General features: G+C 36.6%; 1 protein-coding gene and 1 non-coding gene across 7 annotated transcripts in view; one reads left to right on the top strand and one right to left on the bottom strand.

Annotated features, from left to right (window-relative positions):
- SMAP1 (small ArfGAP 1) overlaps positions 1–27,960 on the bottom strand; it is a 173,465-nt gene that overhangs the window by 71,534 nt on the left and 73,971 nt on the right. For 4 of the 6 annotated variants that reach the window (XM_032340400.1, XM_032340401.1, XM_032340404.1 and 1 more), the window contains 2 exons: positions 20,007–20,087; positions 8,387–8,467 (listed from right to left, as the gene is read on the bottom strand). In XM_032340400.1, the coding sequence (XP_032196291.1) occupies positions 8,387–8,467; positions 20,007–20,087 (162 nt within the window). The remainder of the gene's footprint in view (positions 1–8,386; positions 8,468–20,006; positions 20,088–27,960) is intronic. The other 2 variants (XM_032340402.1, XM_032340403.1) reach the window with 1 other exon arrangement.
- Positions 8,151–8,295, top strand: LOC116589503. The gene has a single exon (XR_004285299.1). It is a non-coding gene; the product is annotated as a U4 spliceosomal RNA (small nuclear RNA).

Raw genomic sequence — 27,960 nt, 5'->3', positions numbered from 1 at the left:
CAAACTAATCTCTAAGGTTGAGCACTAAGCTGAGAATGAAACGATTTGTAGAAAATATAAGGATTCTTCTCAACCCACTTACAAAAATATGCTCTGTGAGACATCTGCTATGCTTACTCACCTAGACCATATGTTTCCATGATTTCTTTAAAAGCATTAATTATTGGAAATATCAATGCATTCATGTATCATATGAAAGGTTTATTTAGCTTAAATTACATTTGAGAGCTTGGTGGCTGTAAATGTCTCTGTAAGATTGTTAAAAATATATATATAACCTATCAATATGGCATCTGGCAATGAGCCACTTAATTTCACTTTGATGTTTTACTAAGAACAATTTATTTGATTTACAACTGGTTACTTACTTTTACAGGGCTGCACTGAAATTTCAAGTTCAACAGACTTGCAATTGTGGTTTTTGTTTCTATTGTAAGATTAAATCACTTATATTTATCAAGATCTATTTTTCTAAGTTTTATTAACATAAAAGTCTTGTTCAGGGGCGCCTGGGTGGCTCAGTGGGTTAAAGCCTCTGCCTTGGGCTCGGGTCATGATCCCAGGGTCCTGGGATGGAGTCCCGGTATCAGGCTTTCTGCTCAGCAGGGAGTCTGCTTCCTCCTCTCTCTCTGCCTGCTTCTCTGCCTACTTGTGATCTCTGTCTTTCAAATAAATAAATAAAATCTTTAAGAAAAAAAAAATAAAAGACTTGTTCAAAAAAGCAACAATGTTGGTTCTTTCTTTTCCAACTAGGAGTTAGAAAAAAAAGACCACTATTTATCTATATCATTTTCTTAAAGACTCAAATACTTGTCATATCTTGAAATAACTTTTTAATGACAGTATTATCAAAAGTAGAAACCTCCCCTTTCCCATAATATCACTGCTTCTTTACCCTCCTTCCTGGGATTTTTTAATTCTACATTGAAAGACTTTATGAACTGATTTTTCTTTCAAGAATTTCAAGAAGCTAGCGGCAAATATCTGCGTAAGAAACACTTTTTAAATTTTACATTAAAAAATTATAACACATTTGGGGCATGTGGGTGGCTCAGTTGTTAAGCATCTGCTTTTTTCATGATCCCAGAGCCCTAAATTGAGTCCTGCATCAGCCAGGAAGCCTGCTTCTCCCTCTCCCAGTTCCCCTGCTTGTGTTCACTTTCTCGCTGTCTGTCAAATAAATAGATAAATCTTTTCAAAAAATGTATAACACATATTTTAAGGACCATATTCCATTGACAGCAACCTCTTTTAAACTGAAGCACCCCACCAAGGGATATATGAATAAGTACATAGATGCCTATGTACATGAGCATAGAAAATCTTAAGAAATTGTTTAAAACAGTTATTCTTAGGTAGAAAGACTATGAGAAATTACATGATTTTTAATATTTTGCTTGTTTGTATTTTTTTCTACAGAACAGGTAATACTTAATAAAGACATAAAAGTTTGAATGTTAAGAGAATTTTAAGTTTCTAAAAACATAAAAATATTCTAAGATAGGTACATAATTATGTCCCCTCAGTATAATTATCTCAGAGAGGAACTTGAATAAAGTCCATGAAAATATAAATCTTTGATAAAATAAGCTACATTATTCTATTAATATATCTATCACATATAAAAACAGTGGTACAATCATATGGTATTTGTCTATTGTACACCCGAAACTAGTATTGCACTGTATGTTAACTACCTGAAATTTAAATAAAAACTTTAAAAAAAAAAGGTGTAATAACACTTAAATAGATAAACAGCTAAATAGAAATATCTAAATACCTTAAAGTAAGCCATTCTTTCCAAATTTTATATACATATCTGGATATATATGTTCTATATAAATACAGAAATAACTTGCATTAGGAATAACTAAATACCTTTTCTACTAAATTAGACTTTGTGCTTTAACAGTAAAACAGCTAATGATTAAGAGATCACAACTATTGCAGATGAGAAACCAGTATAAAATAATATGGAGAACTCAGTGACTAAAGGCCAGCTCTGTAGAACACTGAAAGCCATCTTTTTGGGTATTTTAAAATGATTTTAGGAATCTGTTCCTCTGTCAGTACGTAGAATAATTCTAAATTTAAAACTATTATTGCAAAGTGATCATTTAGTAACCCTGTCATTAAGAAATGAAGAAAAGGAGGTTCTGTGGTTAACTGACTGCCAAGGAGACAGTTAACAACAGACCAAGGGCTTGAATAAGGTTCTCTTCCTGACTCTGCTTCTTCCACTGCAACTAATTCTCAAAAAGGGGAGGATCTCAACAAACTGTTTCTGTAGGTAAAGTTTTATTGAAAAACATTCATTTACTGTTTGTTTTTATAAAGAAAGAATTGAAGAGTTGTGACAGATACCTTATGATCTACAGCCTAAAATGTTTACCATCTGGTTCTTTACAGAAAAAAGTTTGCTGACTCTCAAGATTTTTTTATCATACAATTCAGAAAGTTCAGAACTTCACCAATAATAACCCATATGATGGGTTGTAATAAATAATACTAAATCCAGAACAACAATAACAGTTACCTTAAAAGGGGTTAATCCTGCCACCACTACCACCACGAAGGAGTTGACTATTTGTCCATTTTCCGTATTTTGACACAGACAGACATCTTTTAGAAAAGAAAAACTATAAAACTTAGAAACTTCTAAAGGAGAAATTAAGATCTGATCATTTAAACTGAAAGAGAATTCACATATATTCCTATAATGTAAGGTTAGTTCTCATCTACATGAATATATTTATAGATCACTGGCTATTTGGGAGAGAGCATAGTAGATAAATCTTAGCAAAATGAATTAGAGAGGTCAAATGTATGACAGAATATTTTAGAAAAAGTCAAATTCATACACAATTTTCCAAGAGAATATCTACGGCACAAAGGATATCTAGATCTAGATCTAGATATAAATATCTAGATTTCTATAGATATAGATATCTATATCTATTATATCTATATAAATATAATTATATATTTATGTAAACATCTACCCTATTAATCAATTGATTTGTTAAACTTTTAGCTTTTACCTCACTCTTCTCAAAAAAGAAAGGAAACATGCCTCCAGCTGACCCTGTTATAACAGATGCTCACACACCACAAAAAATATAAACCTCAGTGAGACTTAAATACAAAATACAGTTTAAACAAAAGAAATAGACTGCTCAAGGAAAACAAGTTTATTTAAAGAAGAAAGAAGTTCCCACTAGAAGCTAATAAATCAGTAAAAGTTATTAATTTACTAGTGAAAATAGCATGGGATGAGGTTACATACAAACACACAACTCTTTTTAAAGAAATCCTGGACAGTTAGTTACAAAATGATGTAGGATGTACAATAGGACTAAAAATTGCAGTAACAAAGAAACTTGAAGACATGTATGTCAAATGAGAATACACACAAACACACAGGACCTGAGACTTAAATCAGAAGATGTGGGTTCAAATCTCTTGAGTTGCCAACAACTGTTGATACTGAGCAAGTTTACTTCTTGGTGCTTTAACGTCCTTCTAGGATATTCTTTTTCTTCTTCTCTTTTCTTTTCTTTTCTTTCCTTTCCTTTTCTTTCTTTCTCTCTCTCTTTCTCTCTTCCTTTCTTTCTTTTTAAAGAGGGACAGAGGGAGACAGGGAATCCCACATAGGGCTTGAGATCATGACCTGAGCTGAAATCAAAGGTCAGATGCTTAACTACCCAGGTGCCCCTCACTTACTTCCTTATAAAATAAGGGATTTGGACTAGAGTTGTAAGGTTCCTTCTAACCCCCAAATTAACTTTTTTTTTGTCTCAGATTTTATTTATTTGAGAGCAAGAGAGAGAGAGAGAGAGCATGAGAAGGAGGTAAGGGCAGAAGGAGAGGAGAAGCAAACTCCCCGATGCAGGGCTCAATTCCAGGACCCTGGGATCATGACCTGAGCTGAAGGCAGACACTTAACCTACTCAGCCACTCAGGTGCCCCTTAACTTACTTTTTTTTTTTTTTAATTTTATTTATTTGACAGAGAGAGATCACAAGTAGGCAGAGAGGCAAGCAGACAGAGAGAGAAAGGAGGAAGCAGGCTCCCTGCCGAGCAGAGAGCCCAATATGCGACTTGATCCCAGGACCCTGAGATCACGACCCGAACTGAAGGCAGAGGCTTAACCCACTTAGCCACCCCCCTTAACTTACTTCTTTAAAAAGACTTACTTATTTATTTGAGAAAGAGACAACAAGAGCATAAGTGGGAGGGGCAAAGGGAAAAGGAGAGGGAGAGAGAATCTCAAGCAGACTCTGCCAAGATGAGCATGCAGCCTAATGTGGGACTTGATCATGACCCTGATATCATGACCTGAGCCGAAACCAAGAGTCAGATGCTTAATGGACTGCACCACCCAGCTACCCCAAATTAAGTTATTTGTAAGTAACCACTTATTAAATCACTGCTATGTGTCAAGAACCATATTAATGACTTAATAACCTATAGAAATTAGTGAATTTAAATACATGAAGAGATAGGAGATGAGTTTAATATGTGCTGCCTTAAAAAATTAGTAAAATCCTTCTTCGAAATCAGACTCTATGAATTCTCTAACTAAACTAGGTGACATTAGGCAAATCATATATTCTAAGTCTCCATTTATAACATGGGACCACCAACAATAATTCTGTAGTTTTTGTGAGGAATAAAGATAACATACACAGGTGAAAAGTTGAAAGATTTCCTTTGATGTCAGAAATAAGATAAGGAGGCCCTATCACTGATTCAAAAACTAGAAATAAGGAGAGCAATAAAATCAGCTCAATAAAGTTACAAAGCTAAGATATCTGCAAACACATAACTTAAAAAAGACTAGGATCCTCTATGTGTATGCCTCTGCATAGATTGATACAAATGAATGAGAAAGGCAAGCAATCCAACTGAAAAAACACACAAGAGATCCAAACCAGAATTCCAAAAGAGGAAAATCTCTGACAATACTATACAATGTATAGAATATGCCCAGACCAGAATACATTTGGTATACAATTTGGACAACAGTTTAACCTTATCTAGTCAAATTCAAGATATGGACAGATTATGATCCAACAACTGCACTCATAAGTGTATCTTAAAGAGATATGAGCTTAGATGCATGTACAGAAGTCTTCACAGCAGCACTGTTTATAACGGGTAAAGCCTGGATATAATCCAAACATTATTAACAGCTGAACGGATAAATAAAATAAGGAGCATATATATAATAGAATACTACAAAACAATTAACTGAATAAATTATAACTAAATATAATATGATTGACTGACACAAATAAAATGTAAACTAAAGAAAGCAAAATACAAAAGAATACTTGTGGTATCATTTCATTCATATGTTAAAAAATAGAAAGAAATAAACCACACTGTTCAGAAATACATGCAGAGGAGGTGAAACTATTTCTAAAACACAAATAAATTTTTATCTCTGGGGAAAAGGGAAGTGATTATTTTATTGGAAATGGTGTTGGGAGGGGGGCAGCTTCTGAGGTATTGTTCATGATCTATTTCCTGACTTAGATCGTGAATACATGGGTGATCACTCTACACATATGTTGTATATGTACAACTGTACACATATGTTGTACACCTGTCAGTTTCTGGCACATAGGAAATAGTTAAGAAAGACACTATTACTTTATGATGATGATATTATTCTTACTACTTCTACTACTTTCACTGATATTACCACTAATTTTTCATCTGCAGACTATATATGACCCTTTAAAATATAAGATGAGAGAGAATATAAAGAAAAATGCCTATATATGAAAATGTCTACATGCTTATAAAACTTCTTTGTGTTATTTCCTTTGTTTCCCTACTGTTATACTTCTAAATGTTTCTTCCTTCTTATATACTCTGCACTATCTTGACCACAAAATTTTGATAAGAACCAAAGTTTTTCCCTCTAGATGATTATTATTCCAGCAAGGAACCCACCATTAGCAGCAGGAGTCCTAAACCTCTGCAGGTTGAGTAAGAATAACAGATGATAGGTAAACTGATTAATAAAACCTAAGTATTGAAAGGCAATAGTATAGGAACCATAGATTCTCACTGCTCACACATCCTGAACTGTTCTTCTCAAGCTCCCAACCCAGTGGCTCATTTCTCAGGTAACTACTGTAGCCCTTTTCCATACACAGCAACAGAAAGCAAGTATTTACATCCAAGGCTATGAAACGTTACACAGTCACTACATCAAAATGCTCATTGTATTTCAATGGTAAGGTTTTCATGTAAGAGAGAAAATAAATATATGATGTTTTGAAAGTTGTCATATCTTGTGAGGTACAACAAAAACTATTTTGATATTTCTAATTTTTGGCAATAAAAGATAATATCTACTATTGATTTTAAAATTCCTTTGTAATGCAACTGGAAATTGTAAGAAATTTCACTTAAAATTTAATGATGCATATTGGAGTGCCTGAATGGCTCAGTCAGTTAAGTGTCTTGGTTTCAGCTCAGATCATGATCTCAGGGCTATGAGATAGAACCCCACTTCAGGCTCTACACTCAGCATGGAGTCTCCTTAGGGTTCTCTTCTCCCTCTGCCCCTCACCCCTAAGCTTGTGCGTACGCGTTCTTTCTCTCTCTCTAGATCTTTAAAAAAAAAAAACCAAAGCTTATTCATGCATGTTAAAGAGAAAGTTAGCAGAAGAGAATTAAACCTATTTAAGTAACCAGGTTATAATTACCAACTTAATTACTCCTTTGAAAAAATGTAATATTTAACATCTAAATTTAATTTGATGAAAGGTAAGAATTTAATTCAGTAAACTATCATTAAAACAAAGTAATATTCAAGGAAATTAATTTTAACTGAAAATCAGTATTTCAAAAAAATATTTCAAAGAATTCTACTTAGCAAAGGTCTTATAGTCCTATCATTTGCAGTTTATTAATTGTTCTTCATGACCTTGGAATCAAGACAGTATGAGATGAAAAACACCAGTGAATCAATGTACATGTATTTATCCTAAACATCTACTACAAACAAGAAACTGTTAGAAATACAAAGAAACATAGACTTGGTCCCCACCTGACTGATGCATAATCTCAGGAAACACTACGCATCTGTGTTAGGTAAGAAAATTTATCTAAAAAACAATTAAACAATAATACAAAGTAGAAAGTAATAATATCAAACGTATAGCAATGTTGCCAGAATTTTGAGGAAGGGAAAAGTTGTCATTAGTTGAGATATTAGAGGGGTTTCATGCGAAAAGGTAGAATGAGTAAGCTTTAGGTAAGAGGTGGAGAAAGGAAAGGACATTCTTACAACTCTTTGAAGGTAAAGATTGCTTTAATAAATGACAGTGAAAGAACTAGTATGTACCTGCACTGTACACTTGAAGTGGATGTTCCTTGTATATGTAATTTATGCCTTGGTTAGGTCAATTTTTAAAATTTCAACAACTATCAAGGATGGTCCCTTTACTGATGATTCCTCTATCATGCTTCCATACTCTCACAATCAAATACATTCAAAGCCAAGTTGCCATAATTATTTTCCTAATGCCTTTTAAAAAGCGAACGTTCTCTCTCCCTCTAGTTTGCCTAAGCACATCTATCTTGCACATCACTGCCAAAATAATCTTCCAAAAGAACCTTTCTGAATTAGGTCCACCTCTACAGACTTTGGAATCTTACCCACAGCCTTTCCTCCAAAAAAACCAATCAAGATGGATTTTAAGGTTCTCTACAATTTGAGCTCAATCTACCATGCTGGTCTTATTTTTCACTACTTTTAATACATAGATATACATCTTTCTTCAAATATTTTTTCTATAGAGGTACTATTTTTCTAAATATACTTTGTCTATTTTCAGTTTCTATACTTGTCCTCAAGGTATTCCTTCCAAATGATATATTCTTGCCTTTCACCTTAATCCTACCTACAACTCAAAATCTACCTCAAATGTTTATACTTAAGCATCAACTCTTTTCTGAAAGCCCTTCCGGTATGATCTCTCCATTCTCTAAACTTTCACCAAAATCTGATTGTCCGTGAAAACTAAAAACATTTTTCTTTATGTCATTCATAAGAGAATACTAGTCCTTGAGGAGTTCCCCTGATCTATACCCATAGATACATAACAGACTAAAATTTATACAGGACAAGCTTTGCGCAGTGGCAGTATCGTAGCCAATGAGGTTTATCCGAGGCGTGATTATTGCTAATTAAAATTTATACAGGACAATATAAAAGGACATGCTTAGTACACATTTTCATTCAAAAATTACTTAACAAAAGAATGATTATTCGCATTTTGTAAATATCCCAAAAGACATTCATATGTAAGACTACAAAATAAGAAGGTAATCTTAATGGATTTTTTTAAAGAATGAATTTTACCTTTTCAGTTGTAAGAGGTTTTGTGGGCTTTTCTGGCTCCTTTTCTTTCTTTTTCTCTTCCTTTTTTTTTTCCTTTTCTTTCTAAAACACAGACCATAGTTTTGATAAGTTTACTTTGTAAAAAATGTCAGCTCTTAGGACATTTTTATTTTATTAGTTTGAGTCATTATTTGAGGAAGTGTTCAGTGATGACAATATCCAGTGATACTGAAATACAAAAGTAAACAGCAAATTCAAATTCATATTGTCATTGAACTTACATGTTGGTAACACAACAAAGAATATCTTTTCTTTAAAAAATTTAAGACAGGTGAAATGATTTGGAACTTCTTTGAAATTTCAGAATTCGTTTTAAACAAATGAGACCTCTACTCAATAAATTCTCACTGTATCTTTACATCAGGTTAGGCTTCCTAATAGCAACCACAATGTTGAGATTTGAATAAGAAGGAAAAGTAAACTGACTGCTAAAAGAGAATTCCTTATCACACAGATGAAGACAGATTACAACATGTGAACATGAGGCAAAAAGGGAAAAAAAATACCTTAATTTTAAAAAATATCACAAAACAGGGGGCACCTGTGTGGCTCAGTTTGTTAAGCACCAATTCTTGATTTCAGCTCAGGTCATGATCTCATGGGTCATATGATCAAGCCCCATGCTCGGCCGGAAGTCTGCCTGAATATTCTCTCCCTCTGTCCCCTCCTGCCACTTGCACGCTCCCCTTCTCTTTTTAATAAATAAATAATTAAATAAATAAATCACAAAACATGCTTAGTGTACTACATAATGCTATAGATTTTTTAAAGAACAAATACAATAATTTTCTCATAAAAAAATGTTTAGGATATGCCTAGTATCAAAGCAAACTGATTAGTGGATTTAATCTAATCCAATCTAGGTAAACTGTACTGGTACTATGATGTCCACAATTTGCATTTCCAAGAAGAATAAAGCAGGGTATAACATTAAAAAACTTAAGGGCCACAAACATGCTAAAAAAAGAAGAATGAAATAAAAGATTAAACCATGAGCATTTATAAGACATTTAAGGTAAGAGATACCTAGAAACCTAGAAGTGAATCACTACTACAAATGAGTATTAATTAGTACCTTAGTTTCCTAGCAGCAAATGGGAAAAGATAAACTGATGAACCCAGGAAAGGCAGAATAATAAACACACAAAACTTAGTCAAAATGCCTATGGGTTTGTTTGTACCTGTGTCTTTCAATGGTATTTGACACAACCTCTCTCAATAGTAAATAATTATTTATGATTGAGAAAAGACAACACTGGCATTTCCGAGGCTGTAACATAAGGCATAAAATAAAAGTTCTTATGGGCGAAACACTGTGATAATCACCTTCCCTTTTAGTTTAATTTATATAATAAGTGTCTGAAAAAAATGTCATCATAGTCGTTCTACAAATGAAGGGAAAAAAAAGAAATCTTAGGAAAGCAAGGAGAAAGTCACACAGCTTATCAGTGGGAGGACCGAGGGAAGACAGACCCAAACTCTCAAGTCACTACTCATTGTCATCCAGTGCAGCACTGGTATTTATTATTATTCTTTCATACAACAATGGTTAATATTTACTGAACCCTTACTATGCGCAAGATGCTGTCTTTACTCACCGAATCCTTAAAACAACTTTATAAGTAACCTTATCCCATTTACTAAGTGAAGAATAAATGAAATCCGCACCTCTACCTCTGAAACCAACAATACATTATATGTTAATTAAATTAAAAAAAAAATAAACCCAAAGTTAATATAAAAAATGAAATGTGCACAAATCCTTTACATATTATGTAATGTTTTCTAGATATTATTTAATCAAATTTGGTGAGGAAGGCAATGTGATTAAACATGCTCACTAATATATTGGGGATGAACTGTTCTACACCCCCAAAGAACAATTAATTTCTCAAGGAAGGCACTATTCTGAGAGCAAAGAAGAAGCTTGTCTTTCTAATCATTATGACTGGTAGGCACATATAACATCAGCAAAAATGAATTAGATTATATAGCTGGATTTAATAAAGAGAGAGCACAATTTGGTGCTTTTCATCACTGGAATGTCAGTTGCTAAAATATGGCTGTCATCTAATCTGATTATGGCAAGGGTATTACAACCCAAGCTTTGAAGTAACATTAAAAACATTGGCTCTAAATTCAGGTCATATAGTTTGATCCACAGATGACTACCATCTCTAGAATCAAAAGCTGCTAAGAGATCAGAATACTGTGAGAACCTAATTTGTTTTAAACTATTTTCTCAGCAAGAACAAAATACAGCTGTGTTTGGCATTCTAAAATAGTTCCGGAAACTTGGTTGCTATATATACGAATGATATAGCGAAACAGACCTTCTGTATAAAAAAACAAAAAACAGGGGCGTCTGGGTAGCTCAGTGGGTTAAGGCCTCTGCCTTCAGCTCAGGTCATGATCTCAGGGTCCTGGGATCAAGCCCCACATCGGGCTTTCTGCTCGGCAGGGAGCCAGCTTCCTCCTCCCTCTCTGCCTCTCTGCCTACTTGTGATCTCTGTCAATAAAAAACAAAACAAAACAAAAACAAACAAAAAAAACAATAAAAAACACCAAAAAACAAAAAATCCCAAAACTGGAATAAATGTCCAGTTTCTGTAAGATACAGAAAAACATGTTTTTGGTTCATTATACTCAAATTATACTTGAGTGATGTGATTAAAGGTCTTCAAAAAATTTTTATTATGTACTTCTACCTTAAAAAGTTGTGAGCATATATATTCTATCATGCATACATATTTCTTTATAAAGTATATATAACACTATATTATGCACATTATAAAACATATATAATAGAAATTTTGAAAGGATTACATTAAAAAAGCACATATAGACATCATAAATGAACTACCTCAGGCTTCTAATATTTAATGCTTTTCAATAAAGACATCAGACTTTGGAGATCACTGAATTAGATCAATGCCTTTCTTTTAAAACACTGAAGTATAATGTACACATAACACATAATTTCAGGTATACAAAATGATTCAATACTTATATAACACTGCGAAATGATCACCATCATGAGTGTAGTTTCCTCCTGTCACCATACAAAGTTTTTTAAGTGAAATACAGTACGGTTGCCCTAGTCACCATGCTATACATTACTACACATAACCAATAAGACCAACAGTAGGGAGCTTACCATGTATGTTTTTTTCTAGTAGTTCTATGACTTCAAATCTTGCCTTAAGTCTTCAATACATACTGCGTTTATTTTTGTATATAGAATAAGATACTGGTCCAGTTTTCCCAAACCATCTATTGAAGAGACTGTCCTTTCTCCACCGTACATTCTTGCCTCCTCTGGCATAAATTAACTGACCGTATATATGTGGGTTTAATTCTATGCTCTCTATTCTGTTGTAGTAATCTGTTTTTATGCCAATACCATACTGTCTTGATTACCATACCTTTGTAATATAGTTTGAAACAAAGGAATGTGATGCCTTCAGCTTTGTTCTTTCTCAAGATCACTTTGGCTATTCAGGATCTTTCGTGGTTCCACACAAATTTTAGAGACGTATGTTCTATTTTTGTGAAAAATGTGACTGGGATTTTGATAACAATTGCACTGAATCTACAAACTGCTTTGGGTAATACATTTTAACAACATTAATTATTCCAATCAATGAACATATAATAATTTCCATTTATTTGTATCTTGTTTCATTCATCAGTATCTTGCACTTTCCAGTGTAGACATCTTCCACCTCCTTGGCTAAACTTCTTCTTAGGTGTTTTATTCTTTTTTTTTTTTTTTAAAGATTTTATTTATTTATTTGACAGAGAGAGATCACAGGTAGGAAGAGAGGCAGGCAGAGAGAGAGAGGAGGAAGCAGGCTCCCTGCTGAGCAGAGAGCCCGATGTGGGACTCGATCCCAGGACCCTGAGATCATGACCCGAGCCGAAGGCAGCGGCTTACCCCACTGAGCCACCCAGGTGCCCCTGTTTTATTCTTTTTGATGTGATTGTAAATGAGATTGTTTTCTTAATTTCTCCTTCTAACCATCTATTGCTAGTGTATAGAGAGAACATATATTTGTATACTGATTTTGCATCCTGCAACTTTAATGAAGTTGATTCTTAGCTCTCACAGCTTTTTTTCTAAAGATTTTATTTATTCATTTTAGAAAGCGAGAACATGCGTGTGCACATGTGTGTGCAGGCAGAGGTAGGGAGAGAGGGAGGGAGAGAGAGAGAGAGAATCCCAAGTAGACCCTGTGCTGAGCACAGAGCCTGACAGGGAGCTTGATCCCAGGATCCTGAGATCATGACCTGAGCTGAAATCAAGAGTTGGGCACTCAACCACCTGAGCCACCCAGCTGCCCCTAAGATGTTTTCCTTTATAGCAGAACTTAAGAGTCTTGAAAATTCATTGTCACTGTTTTGCAAATCTGTCTGGTCCTTGGTACCCTTTTTCTCATGCGGACTTTGGGGCTACTGTTGTACAAAGAACATTACCCATTCCATTTCCCACCTCTGAAAGCTAAGGAAACAAGTTCCCAGAGAGAAATTTGTGAGAGTTCTGGTGTCATCAGATGTGGGACTAGACTGAAAGCCTGTCCAGTTCTCTTTCCACTAGGCTTTTTCCATGCCACTTGTTATTCTCACAGCTTTTTGGTGGAGCTTCAGGGACTTCTATATATAAAATCATATTGTCCACAAATAATAATGATTTTGTTTCTTCCTAATTTGGAAGCATTTTTATCTTTTTCCCACCTAACTAGTCCAGCTAGAATTTCCAATACTATGCTGAATAGAAGTGGGGAGAGTGGGCATCCTTGTCTTGTTCCTGACCTTAGAGGAAAAGCTTTTAGCTTTTCATCATTGAGCATGATGTTAGCTGTGCCGTTTGTCATATATGACCTTTGTTATGTTGAGGTACATTTCCTCCATTCTTGCTTTGATGAGTTTTTATCATAAAGGATTTTGAACTTTGTCAAAGGCTTTTTTTGGCATCTGTTGAGATTATCATGATTTTTATCCTTAATTTGTTAATACTGTAGATTGTGTTGATTGATTTGCAAAAGTTTAGCCCTCCTTACATACCTTCAATAAATCCCATTTGGTCATGGTGCGTGTTTTGGATCTTTTCATCTATGTTTATCAGGGATACTGGCCTGTAGTTTTCTTTTTATTTTTTTTTTAAATTGTGTTATGTTAGTCACCATATAATACATCATTAGTTTTTGATGTAGTGTTCCAAGATTCATTGTTTATGTATAACACCCAGCACTCCACGCAATACCACCATCAGGCTCACCCATCCCCTGACCTCCCTCCCCTCTAAAACCCTCAGTTTGTTTCTCAGAGTTCACAGTCTCTCATGCTTTGTCTCCCCCTCCGATTTCCAACCCCTGCACTTTTCCTTTCCTTCGCCCAATGTTCTCCATGTTATTCCTTATGTTCCAAAAGTAAGTGAAACCATATGATAATTGACTTTCTCTGCTTGACTTATTTCACTCAGCATAATCTCCTCCAGTCCCATCCATGTTGATACAAAAGTTGGGTATTCATCCTTTCTGATGGTTGAGTAATATTCCCTGGTATATATGGACCACATCTTCTTTATCCATTCATCTGTTGAGGGGCATCTTGGCTCTTTCCAGTTTGGCTATTGTAGATATTGCTGCTATGAACATTGGGTACATATGGCCCTTCTTTTCATTACATCTGTATGTTTGGGGTAAATACCTAGTAGTGCAATGCCAGGTCATAGGGTAGCTTTATTTTTAATGTTTTTCAGGAATCTCCACACTGTTTTTCAAAGTGGCTGCATCAACTTGCATTCCCACCAGCAGTGTAAGAGGGTTCCCCTTTCTCCACATCCTCTCCAACATCTGTTGCCTTGTTAATTTTTGCCATTCTAACTGGTAAGGTGGTATCTCAATGTGGTTTTGAATTTCCCTGATGGCTAATGATGATGGACATTTTTTCATGTGTCTGCTAGCCATCTGTATCTCTTCTTTGGAGAAGTGACTGTACATGTCTTCTGCCCATTTTTTGAGTTGATTATCTGTTTTTTGGGGGTGTTAAGTTTTACATATTTTACACCTAACAGACTGAGTCTTCCAGGTGCCCCTACTCTGATTCTTTTTTATATTTCTATCTTTTCAATGAATTTCTCAGTGAGTTCATCCATTTTTCTCTCCAGTTTAGTGATCATCTTTATGACTATCACTTTGAACCCTTTATCAGGTAGATTGCTTAACTCCTTTTAGTTCTTTTTCTGAAATTTGGTCTTATCCTTTCACTCAGAACACATTCTTCTGTCTCCCTGGTTTGTCTGACTGCTTTTATACATTAAGTAGGTCAGCTCCATCTCCCCGTCTTAAAGGTAGTGGCGTTATGAAGAAAGTTATCTTGTGGGGCCCAGAAACACAAGCTCCCTGGTCACTAGAAACAAGTAGTCCTCTGTATGGGCTGCACGCGCCCTCCTGCTGTGACTGGGTCATTAGTTCCAGGGGCATGCTGGTGGGTGGAGCTGGCTCCAATGCCTGGCTGTTATTACTGTGGGAACACTGCAAGGATGGAGCTGGCCTCAGCCCAACTGGTGAAGAGGCCTGGCTATGGTTGCTGCAGACATGCTGGTGGGCAGCTGACCATCAAAATGGATGGCTACAAGGCCTAGCCACACCTGTTGCAGGCATGCTGGTATGCAGGGCTGGCCCCCATTTTACGGGGCACGAGTCACTTTGGAGTAGTGTCTGTCCCAGCCAAGGCTTCCCATCCCGTGGGGGAGGTGGGCAGAAGTTGCTTTGGGTGGGGCACTGGTCCCGACAGAGGTTGCCTGCCAGGTTGTGGTGGGATAGCATACACTTTGAAGGGTGCCTGCAGGGGTAGGCTAATCTGCAGGGGAACATGAAACGGGGTGAATGGTTGCTAGTGAGGCTGATGGGAAGTGTGTCAGAAAAAGTGTCTGCCAGAACTGGGTCAGCTAAAGGAGGGCAAAAAAGTGGTACCCTCCAGTACTGTGTTCCCTGGAGAGAGTTCCTACAGATCCCTGCCCCTCTGGCACACACCCTAATATTAGTCAATCTCCTTCATGCATGTTCCAGGCACTTTTACAACTGCGACCTCTGTTCTGGGTCTCCAAGCAAGTAAAACGGTTTATGGGCCCTTTAAATACAGGGTCTTCATTCCCTCCAGGGTCTTGCCCTCATAGAGTTAAGCTCCTTTGATGTGCAAAGCCAGATTTTACAGAGGCTTTAACTTCCCAGTGTGGATATCCCCAGGGCAAGGGGAGCCCAATATGGGGCTTGAACACCCTCACTTCTCAGGGAGGACCTCTATACCTTGACATTTCTCCCACTTATGCTTTACTGTGCTAAGGGTTCATTTCCCAATCTGACCATGTCTATGTCCCTCCTATTCTTCTTGACACTGCTTTTTTTTTTTTAATTAACATACAATGTATTATTTGCTTCAGGGGCACAGGTCTGTCATCATCAGTCTTACACAATTCCCAGCACTCACCATAGCACACACCTTCCCCAATGTCCATAACCCTGCCACCTTATCCCTCCCTTGCCACCCCCACAGCAACCTTCAGTTTGTTTCCTAAGATTAAGAGTCTCTTATGGTTTGTCTCCCTCCCCAGTCCCATCTTGTTTCATTTTTTTCCCTACCTACTCCCCACCAACCACCCCCCTGCCTCTCAAATTCCTCATATCAGAGGGATATGATAACTGTCTTTCTCTGATTGACTTATTTCTCTTAGCATAATACCCTCTAGTTCTATCCACGGCATTACAAATGGCAAGATTTCATTTTTTGATAATTGCATATATTGCAGTCTGTGTGTGTGTGTGTGTGTGTGTGTGTGTGTGTGTGACATCTTCTTTATCCATTCATCTGTTGATGGACATCTAGGTTCTTTCCATACTTTGACATTGCTTTTTAAAATATCTTTAGTTGTTAAATATCTAAGAACTGTTTTGCTAGTCTTCAGGTTCTTCTCAGAGAGTTGCTTTACATATAGTTCCAGCCTTGGTATCTCCGGGAGGTGAGCTCAGGATCTTCCTATGCCACCATCTTCCCATGAGTCTATCTTTAGCTTTTAACATTTTAATTATGGGATGTGTTGGCATGGATCTCTTTGGGTTCACCTTTTATTTGGAACTCCCTGGGCTTCCTGGATCTGTGTAACTGTTTCCCTCCCCAGGTTAGGAAAGTTTTCATCCATTATTTCTTCAAATAGGTTTTTGTCCCTTCTGCTCACCCCCTTCTGCAGCTCCTATAATATGACTGTCATTCAGCTGTGAATGTTACTGATGTTGTCCCATAGGTCTCTTAGGTTATCTTTGTTTTGAAACAAAACAAAACAAAACTTTTTTTTTTTTTTTTTTTTTTTTTTTTAACCCCTGCTGCTGTTTGGGTTAGTTCCACTGCCCCATCTGCCAGGTCACTGATCTGTTCTTCTGCTTCATCTTGTTTATTACTGATTCTCTCTAGCATATTTTTCTAGTTCAGTCATTGTATTCTTCAGCTCTGTGACTTCCATTTGATATTTTCTTATATTTTCTATCTCTGTTGAAATTGTCTTCATCCATTCTTCTCCCAAGATCAATGGGCATCTTTATGACTATTACTTTGAATTCTTTATCAGGTAAATTACTTATCTCCATTAAGGTTTTTCCTTCTAGAATGTTATCTTATTCTTTCATTTGGATCATATTTCTGTCTCCTCATTTTGCCTAATTCTCTGTTTGTTTCTGTGTATTAGGCAAAATAGTGATCTCTCCTACTACTGAAGGAATGGCCAGAGGAAGACTGAGAGTTTGTTTCATTCAGTCAACTGTCTGTGTAGTGCCCTGGAGGTAGCAGCCTGCCACAATTGCCTCCAACTGTTTCAGTCCCAAGAGGCCCAGAAATGCAAGGCCCACTGTCCACCAGAGCCAGACATACAAGCCCGATGTGAAATACTTGCATTTCCTGCCTTTAGCAGAGTCAGAGGGGAGCACCAGCCCAGGAAGAGCCAGGCCATCCAGTTTGGCAGTGTGGGACTATGGGGGTACAGAGAAGCAAGGCAAGCAGCATTAGCAAGATAGAAGTAGTGCAAAAATGGTGTCTCCTAGCACCTGTCTTCTGAGAGAGATCCAAATGACCCCTGTCCCTCTGGCAGACACTTTAAACTCAGACAATTAATCTCCTTTACATATAGTCTATAAAATTTTTAACTTGCTCCTTTTGTACTAGGTTGCAGGACAAGTTAGTCACGTTCATATGCCCTTTAAGAGTAGAGTCTTACTTTCCTACAGCTTTTTGGGTATCCTTGAAATGAAACCCACTGACATCCAAAGCCAATTGTTTTGGGGGCTCATTTCTCCAATGCAGGTCCCAAGGGTTGGGGTACCTAACGTGGCTTGCTCCTCAGAGATAAGCTCCGTATTTGTAAGATCACTCTCACTGGTGGATCACAGCACCAGGCATGGGTTTGGTGAGTCTGTGTCTCAATGTGTCCTTTTTGTCTTTTGTTGTGAAGGAGGTGTTCAGCTAGTTTTCACATCTTTTGTAGAAAAAAACTGTTCTATGTGTAGTTATAGATTTGGTTTGTCCATGGGAGAAGGGGAGCTTTGGGTCTTTCTATGCCACCATCTTGAATAATGAATGTCCACTCCTTTCTAAGACTTGCAGGCAGGAATCACACAGTACAAAAGTGTGTTAAGGGTTTCCACCCTTTTTCTCACAGGAAAGCAGAGTTCCAGGGCAAATTCTGAAAAGGAAAACTTTGCCTTTGACATTCTTCCACGTTCTCACAGTAACATCCACACTCCTAGAATGCTGCTTTCCTGGGCCTGTGTGTTGACCTAAGATACCTATAACATTCTAACCATGTACTCCATGCTCCATAACTGTCCCCTACAGACTCCTCATGAAGACCCTTTGCTCTGCTAACTCTTAAGTTCAATGTATCCAGTTTTCCATTCTCATGACTCTCTCCTTATCACTCAACACACTTCCCCTGGGCTGCCTTGTAATCTCAATTCTTCTTTCAATCCCTCTCTCTCAACATGCCCCCCAACAGCCCCCAGTCTGGATCTGTCCTCTGGGCTATACACATGTAATATCCAACCACCTACTAGATACCTGGATGTCCCACAGTCATAGTCAACTTTTAATTCATCCCTCCCTGCCTTTCTTTGTTCTCCTCAAACCTGTTCCTCACCATCAGCCTATACCCTTTTCTCCCAGGATAGCTCCATCATGTACTGAGATGCTCAAGCCAGACAATGGAAGTCATCAACACGTCCCAAACCACTGTCATAATCCACCGATTACTAAATCCCACAGATTCAGTCTTCTCAAAATCTCTTCAAACTACACTCTCCTTTTTATCTCTCTGCTTCCATTTTAGCAACTGCTCCCATCATGTTGGTCATAGATTAAAGCAGCAGGTTCTCAGCTTTTTCACACCCATCAGTATGTAATTATTGTCCACAGAGATAGGAAGCCATGTGATGACAAGAAAATCAGATCCTGTTACCCTTCTTACCCTTAAAAACTCATCATTAAAAGTACCAGGTCCTTCAGAGTAAAGACCAAAATCCTTCAGAAGGCTCAGAAATAGGCTGTCCCTCACTTCTCTCCCTATGTTCTAGTCATCTCATCCACTTGCAAATACCCAAATAATCCACTTTGCCCACAGGTTTCTTTGGTTTTTTTTTTTGTTTATTTGTTTCACAAGATGCTTTCTCTGCTTAGAATACATCTTAATCCTTATAGCTACTATTTATTAAGAACTTAAGATATACTGGGGTGCCTGGGTGGATCAGTTGGTTAAGTGTCCGACTCATGATTTCTGCTTAGGTCGTGATCTCAGTCAGGGACACAAGATAAGCCCAGTGTTGGGTTTTGCTTGGGATTCTCTCTCTCTCCCTCTGCCCCCCTCCCACTCCCCACTTTTAAGAGAGTATGCTCTCTTAAAAAAAAAAAAATTAAGATGTATCAAAAGCATGCCTTCTATATTAAATACCAGCACAATGAGTAAATGTCAATCACAGCACACACTGTTTGGCATTAGAAACCTCTGCAGAGTTACCTGTTTTCCTCCATTACAAACCCCTGTCATTCTCTCCAACCACCCCTACCACAAACATATTCTAGTGACTATAACTGATAATTCTATATTCATAAATCTTTATTATGTGTATCAGTATGACTGCTACTATCCCTTGACAATAATTTTCTTTGAATGCTTATAACAACAAAATCTTCTTAAGAAAACATTTCAGTCAAAGACTTTTCTAATGTATCAAAGAATTCAATAGCAAATATAAAACAATTCCCATAAATATAAACTCGTGAGGGAGACAACGACAGAAAATTGCTTCTTAAATGTTAAGATATATCTATAGTACAGATAAATCCATCTTCTGAAACTAAACAGATCAAAGCCCTTTAATCCTACTTGCAGCATAAGAAAACATTTTTAGACTGCTATATTTAATATATTTAATACTGGAGACCATTCAAATTATACCACTCCCAAATTACAGCACACTGTAAGAGAAGTTCATTTACCACTGAACACTACATTATGTAGCTGTCTAGAACACTACCATACCTCCAATTTGTTTTTCTCAACAGCAGCTTGTAGAGAAGGAGAGGATACCAAAGGCTGAAGAGGAGCATCAGAGGAAGAAATCTGTGAATGCAGATGAAAAGTCAGAAGAAGAAAGAGAAAAGAGGATAATCAGAACTGACAGGCACAGGAAAAAACCAAAACCCATACATTTCTGAGATATAAAAGCACTTAGAAGTATGTTAACTAAAAAAAATTTAAAAAAAAAGTATTAAGTGGAGAGCATTGCTTTTTTTAAATTCCCACATGCAATTTCTAAAAATAAAAGTATTTATTACAGAATAGTGTGTGATTTAAAATAGGATTCACTATGATATAAAATTTAAAATGTACTCAGGTAAGATCATCCCAAAAGAATCTGAAAAATAAGCTTCTTTTTAAAATTTTTTTCTCTTTTTTTTAGGATTTATTTATTTATTTGACAGACAGAGATCACAAGTAGGCAGAGAGGCAGGCAGAGAGAGAGGAGGAAGCAGGCTCCCCAGTGAGCAGAGAGCCCGATGCGGGGCTCGATCCCAGGACTCCGGGATCATGACCTGAGCCAAAGGCAGAGGCTTTAACCCACTGAGCCATCCAGGCGCCCCTGAAAAATAAGCTTCTTGTATGGTAAAATTTTACTCAATATTACTACTGAAATACTAATGCTCTAAAGCATAAAGACACATTGTTTCAAGTAGCAGGAGAGCATAAATGAATTTTTGTTTTTACTTGTATTATCTATTTGAAAATAAAACTGTGCTGAAATAGTAAAAAGTCAAGTAAGTTTTAATCAGCTGTTTAAGGAAGAAAAAAAAAAAGTCTGGGAAGAAGAAGTGGGTTAATGCAATACAAAACTGAGCAGCAGGACTTATCAAAAAGCAATATATACACTTCCTTAAGATCAGTATGTACAAACACCATTTCCAGTGCGGTATTTGCTGAATTTCCCCAAAGCATTATGTGATAGTTATATATGCACCAGAGGCAATTTATATATGAAAATGGGTTTCATCTAAAAACCTTTTCACACATCTTCCTATCCAATTTCTACATGCATAGTTGATCACTCTAATGGAAGCATTATCTTCCTGCTCTCTTTACTGCCAAAATATAACTGAAATATGTTTACAAAATGCACAGTACATCTTTGGAGCCATAAAACTGACATCTGTATATACTGCCCTATCATATCATAGAGGCAAGAGTGCCTCTAAGGAACTGTTTAAAATGAAAGGTGCTATTATACAAAGGTCAAATGTACGTAATGTCAAAATAACACTGCGAGGTGAGTCCTCATTTAATCTGCTTGTTACTAAGTTAGTTATGGTTTTAATTCTTGAATCACAACCCAAGATCATAAACTTTTGGGTGTTGTGTGTTTTTTTTTAAGCTTCAACACTACTTGTTGACTCTGTTATAATTGTGAAAATTAGCCATTTATTGACCACTAATGGAAGTTACACATGAAAAAGAAGATTTTAAAAGAAAAACTGCACCTTAAACCCTGGCTTCAAAGTTGCTTTATCCTACTGGACACTTACTTGCTAAAGATCTTTAATTGCCACTTTATGAAGAAAATAAGAGACAAAGAAGCACACAATTTCACTTAAGATGATAACCTGTATCATAAAGACCTCTCTGCCCAAGCTCATGTTAATAGCTGAACATAAAATATAAATGAGAAATGGGTATATCAAGCATGTAGAGGGTTACCAATTCATGACAGTTCACTGTTGAAGTGTTTATTCTCCTTCTAACTGATTCAGCCAGCTTTAAAACTCAGAAGCAGCAATATAAAATTATTTAATAAGTAACATTAATTTAATAAAGCATTTTAATGCTCCCTTCCAAAAAAGTGTTAATACTATGTTTCAGCTAGAAATAAACACAGAGGGTTGTTCAGTAGGAAAGACACTTTAAAAATCAACAGACAAATTAACAGGTGAATGAATAAACAAACTGTTGTATACCATAAGATGAACAACTACCTGCCAATGCAAAAGAGACTGTCTTAATAGTACTCACAAAAATAGGGATGAATTTCAGAAATATGCCAAAAGAAAAAAGCCAGACACCGAAGAGTACAAAGGCACAAAGGAACTTTTTGGAGCAAAGGAAAGATTCTATATGCCCTCTTTGATGGCTATACAGAGTTATTTTTCAATGAGCTATGGGTGGGGGATGGGGGATGAATATTAAGAAGCACTTGTGAAGAGCACTGAGTGTTTGTACATGATCAACCACCTCTGAATTCTACCTCTGAAACCAATATTGCACTGTGTTGACTAACTAGAATTTAAATAAAACTTTGAGGGAAAAGAAAAGTCAATGAAATGTACCTTAAATTGTCTTTTATTGCACATAAATTTTATCTTCAATAAAATTAATTTTTAAAAAGTCAATGAGCAGTGTAAGATACATTATATGAGCAAGGAATGAGAAATAGAAGTCAACATACTGACAATCAGAAGCAAGAAACACCCAAGAACAGATAGATGAGGGAGAACAAAAAAAGCAGGGGAAAAGAAAAAATACAGAGGCCAGAAAAACTAGCTGCTCTTGAGTATTCTTTCTTAATCTCTCAGAACCACTTTTTGCCATCTTCTCCACTAAGAACTAATAGAAAATCACCATCATCTGTCACCTGGATTAATCCTTTGGCTTCCTTGCCCTAAGTCTTGCTCTTCTCCAAACTGTAATATTCTCAAATGCAAATCTGATCACTGGATATCCTTAGTTAGAAGCTTTAAACAGTTCATATGTATTACCTAAGGACAGAGTCCAAACTCCTTAACTAGGCCACAAGTGTCATCTACTTTATATCCTTACCCTTTCCTGCCCTACTAAACTACTGTCTAGCCATAAACAACTCCCCTTTGGTTCTAGTTCTCAAGTCTGCTTCTCTTGCTTCTGTCTTTGCTTCTGCTATTTCCTCTGCCTGAAATATCCACAGTTTCTATTAGCTCTTACCCATCCTGTAATTTTAAGCTGACACTGCCTCTTCCAGGAAGTATTCCTTCATCACTCCAGTTGCAATTAAGTAGCCACTTGAGATACTCCCAAAGCACTTTCTATAATACATTCTTATTCACATGACATCTTGTAGAGATCCAATTACTTAAGAGTATCCTTTGTTCAACTGACTGGACTTCTCAAAGACGGACACTTTGTGTTCTGTTCACTATCTTTAGCACTTGGCACTCAACAAGTCTCAGTAAGTACTTCTAAATGTTAGAGCAAAATAAAAAAAGGAGGAAAGGAGCATCTCAGAGGAAGAACCAAAAAGAGGCTCAATCTCAGAAATTAGCATTGTCCTTTTTAAGTTCACTACTCGCTAGCATACTTTTCTGAAATCTTATATAAGTTAGTTACTATCAAATTCATAATTTATTTTGTAACTAGAATTTAACACACCATTTCACTGGATTCTAGTACTTTTAGAGAGAGAGAGAGAGAGAGAGCAGAAAAGACTCTGACCTTAGAAAATTTCACTGGAAATTGGTGGGGTGAGTAAATTCAGCTGTTATGACTGAATGTCCCTCTATTACCTACTGTTCTCCTGCCCAACTCCTCCATCCATGAGAGAATGCACAGTGGGAACCAAGTAAAGATGATATCCTTTAGGAGTAAATGAGTTAGAGTCCTTTCAATTATTCTCAAGCCCAGAGGTTCCTCTTTAGGCCACCATCAAAGTAACCTGAATGTGAAGAAACTCCTAAGGCAAAACAACTACATAAACTCAGCTCTTGCAAAAGAAAAACTGATCAGGCAAAACAGGTTTCCAATTCCCGCCTACCAGGATAAGGTGAATAAACACATTTTGAAATGGTATTACAAAGAAAATATGAGTATGATTATTTGAAGGCCATCAGGCAAAATGTTCTTTTATCTTTTCAGGAAAATATCACATTATTTTCTGGATCAATTTTTTCTCCATATCACCATTTTCAACAAAATAACGCTATAATAATAAAATCTAGTGTTCTAAAACACTGAAAAACGTAAGAACAATAAAGAAGGCCATATGGATTAATTACTAGCAATACACTGCTTCAAACCCATTTTGGAAACTCCTGGATATGTTTTCTAAGTGGAGATTTTACCATAACAATTCTCAAATAGCTGTGTCATGAGCTTTCAATATACTGCAAAGCTCAGGTTTTTCAGGAGCCCAGAAATCATCTTAAAAATATGATTTCCAGGGGCGCCTGGGTGGCTCAGAGGGTTAAGCCTCTGCCTTCGGCTCAGGTCATGATCTCAGGATCCTGGGATCGAGTCCTGCATCGGGCTCTCTGCTCAGCAGGGAGCCTGCTTCCTCCTCTCTCTCTCTCTGCCTGCTTTTCTGCCTACTTGTGATCTCTGTCTGTCAAATAAATAAATAAAATCTTTAAAAAAAAAAATATGATTTCCAGGGGTACCTGGGTGGTTCAGTCAGTTAAGCATCTGCCATAGGCTTGGGTCATGATCCTGGAGTCCCAGTATGGAGCTCCCAGTATGGAGCTCCCTGCTCAGTGGGGGCATCTGCTTCTCCTCTAAACCTTCCCCCTGCTTGTGCTCTCTTTGGTTTGTAAGTGCACGCTCGCTCTCTCTCTCAAATAAATAAAATCATTTAAAAAATGATTTCCAATGTCAATGTAATTGACACAAAAGCTGAAAATACATTTATTGAACTAATAAATAAATTGTACAAAAGACACCATCAATGAACCAGTATGAGGCTTATTAAAAGACTTTAATCAACTAAGTAACCACAGCCTCCAAATATGTAGGAGAAGCCTAAATTTTAATATACTAACTTTAAAATCTTTGCATAGGTCACTATCAAATATAGAAATCTGGAGTAAAACTTTCAAAATGTAAGTCCTTTAAAGGCCACATCAAGTAACTGGCAGACCATAATTAAAAGGCTGATGAAAATGTGGATGTATGAATCAAACAACTCAAGTCAAAATTGTTCCAATAATCTAAAGTCTTACAGTTAAGTTTGAATATTCACATTTCTTAATTATCTACCTGTTTGAAGGCACTTGGCACTGACACCTTTCCCATCTTCCTTCAATATAATCATTACAATAGCTTATCTTTATTAAGCACTTATGTGCCAGGCACTCTATTAAAAATGCAACATGCTTCATCTTATTTAACTCTTATATCAATACTATGAAATATATACATCATGATCAGTTCTAGTCCACAGAAGAGGAAAATAAAATTGCAATGAAAAGAATTAAGAAGGAAAGCCAACTTGAAACTGTTTTATACTAATCCTAACTCACTACCTAATTATTCATCTAAGTTTCTCATCCCTATTAAAGAACATTTAAAATTCATTGCAACTCACGTTGTCTTGAAATTGCATATCTTAAATAATTATATAATCATCAATTAATTGTAAACAGAGGTTAATAAAATTACTAGGGCTATCTCATTTTTATAGTAATAAAATGTAGAAACATTGTTTCTATAATAATTGCTAAGTTGAAATAATGAATTTACTTTTGTTGTATTAAATATCAGTCTTTATACATACACATATATACAAAACAAGTAAACATTTTATTGTTTTTAAACCTTTATGTAATATTCAACTATATAGCAACTGATTATAATTTTATGTGAAATTCAGACTAGAGAATTAAAATCTTTATGTGCTACAAATTCAAATATATACTCAAACTGCGTTCAAGAGCTTTCTTCTGAGAAATGAGAAGTGGTAAAGGAAGCAACCAATATGTAAGACAAATTGAAACAAAACAAGCAAGTGCTTATTTTTAAAGTCATTAACTCCCAAAGATTATGAATTGTTTTCCAAGACAAAATTGAGGAAGTCAGGGAATCAGGATTAAATAGTCACAGTTACCTATACATTTGCCCCTCTAGTAGATTTTCTTTTTGTTTCTGATCATTATGATGGCAAATGAATAATGTGATTATGGAAATGTATGTGGGGTAGGAAGAAAGGGGTGAAAGAAGGGAGAAAGAGGGGAGGAAGAGAGAGAGTGAGAGAGAGGACAGGGAAGTGGAAAGAAAAGCTGCTGATAGAAAAGAGCAAATATATGGCAGAGTTCAGCCCCATCTACTAAAGAACTGCGAGCTCTTCTAGCAACTCACCTAATCACTGTGCTTGCAATTGTGATTCACTACTGGTTAAGAGGAGAAGGAGAGAGGACAGGGAGAACAGATTTCTGTATTCAAAATTTTTCAAATTCCCTTATCACTCATTCAGTTAAGGAACAACCAGGAAGGTTAGACTCATTCTGTATCACTGTGGTAAGAATTCTAAGCTGGCCATCACAATTCCCACCCACTGGTATACATACTCTATATAAAGCCCTCCCCTTAAGTATGGGCAGGACTGTGAATACAATGGTCTCTCTTGACTAGGTTGTTATATGACAAAGGCTAAAAATTTACAAGTGTGGGCGCCTGGTTGGCTCAGTGGGTTAAGCCGCTGCCTTTGGCTCAGGTCATGATCTCAGGGTCCTGGGATCGAGTCCCGCATCGGGCTCTCTGCTCAGCAGGGAGCCTGCTTCCTCCTCTCTCTGCCTGCCTCTCTGCCTACTTGTGATCTCTCTCTGTCAAATAAATAAATAAAATCTTAAAAAAAAAATTTACAAGTGTAACTAAGATCCCCAAATGCTTAATAATGGATTAATCAAATGAGAGACTCTTGGGGGTATGCCTAGCCTGATCAGATGAGCCCCTAAAAGGGGCTTCTGAAAATAGGAGATCTGACGTGTGAGAGAAATTCTCCAATGAAGAAATAAGCTTTTATGTTATAAGAGAATGGAGTTAACTGTTAAAGACCTGAGGGTGGCCCCTAGGAACTGAGTGGTCCCAATATGAAACCAGGAACATAGGATCATAGTCATACAAGCATAAGGAAATGAATTCTGACAACAATCAGGCACCTGGAAGACAAGGAGCCTCAGATAATAAGATCGCATCCCTGCCCAATAATTTCAACCTGGTGATATCCTGAGCTGAGAATTGAGCTAACCCCCTGCCCATACTCTTAGTCAACAGAAACTGTAAGATAACAAATCTGTTGTCATTTGAAGTCATTAAGTTTCTAGCAATGTTAAATGGCAAGAGAAAATTAATATAACGATGCTTTACTCAAAGAAGGAAGAAGTCCTCCATATAATCCCTATTTGCCTTTTGAGACTTACTTCCTCATATACTTATTCCCTCCTCATCATCTACTCATGCTGGAAAGTCCTCTTTCACACTCACTAGACAAGACAACAAACCCAAACAACAAATAATATACCCGAACTCTCTTTCCTCTTTATCTTAGGTTAGCATAGATGAGATAAAATGTCCCTTCAACCTGAAATGTCCTTTCTGCACTATCAACACTCAGCCTACTTTCTCTTTGCTGAAATCCTACATTTTTATTAAGGATAATTTTAAATATACCTCCTTTAAAAGTTCTCCCCATGAAAATTAACTAGTGCTACCTAAATTCTGTGTTCCCATTGCACTTTTATTCTTCTAACAGTTACTACAGTGTGCTTTAGAATACAACTCAGTGTACATGTACATTACACTGGATAATGTTTGAGATGAGAGGAGGCTAAGACTGAACAAAGACTGTATCACTTCTGGGGCATCTGGGTGGTTCAGTTGGTTAAGTGTCTGACTCTTGGTTTTGGCTGAGGTCATGATCTCTGGGTCGGGGGTCGAGCCCCAAGGGCAGGCTCCCCACTCAGTACAGAATCTGCTGCTTCCCCCTCACCTTTTGCCCCTCCCCCTCTCACACACTAGCAGGCACGTGCTCTTGCATACTCTCTCTCTCTGAAATAAATCTTTTTTAAAAAGATTCTACATTTCAATCTCAGTGCCTCCTAGATGGTATATATTCAATGATTGCTTGTTCCATGACTAAATGCACAAATAAAGGAAGAAACAATCCAAGGGAACTTCAACAGCTAATCTCTCAATTTTATATATA

Source organism: Mustela erminea, chromosome 4 (genome assembly GCF_009829155.1).
Source record: "Mustela erminea isolate mMusErm1 chromosome 4, mMusErm1.Pri, whole genome shotgun sequence".
NCBI lineage: Eukaryota > Metazoa > Chordata > Mammalia > Carnivora > Mustelidae > Mustela > Mustela erminea.
Note: the sequence above shows the minus strand (reverse complement) of the source record. Positions and strands in the feature narration are given on the sequence as shown.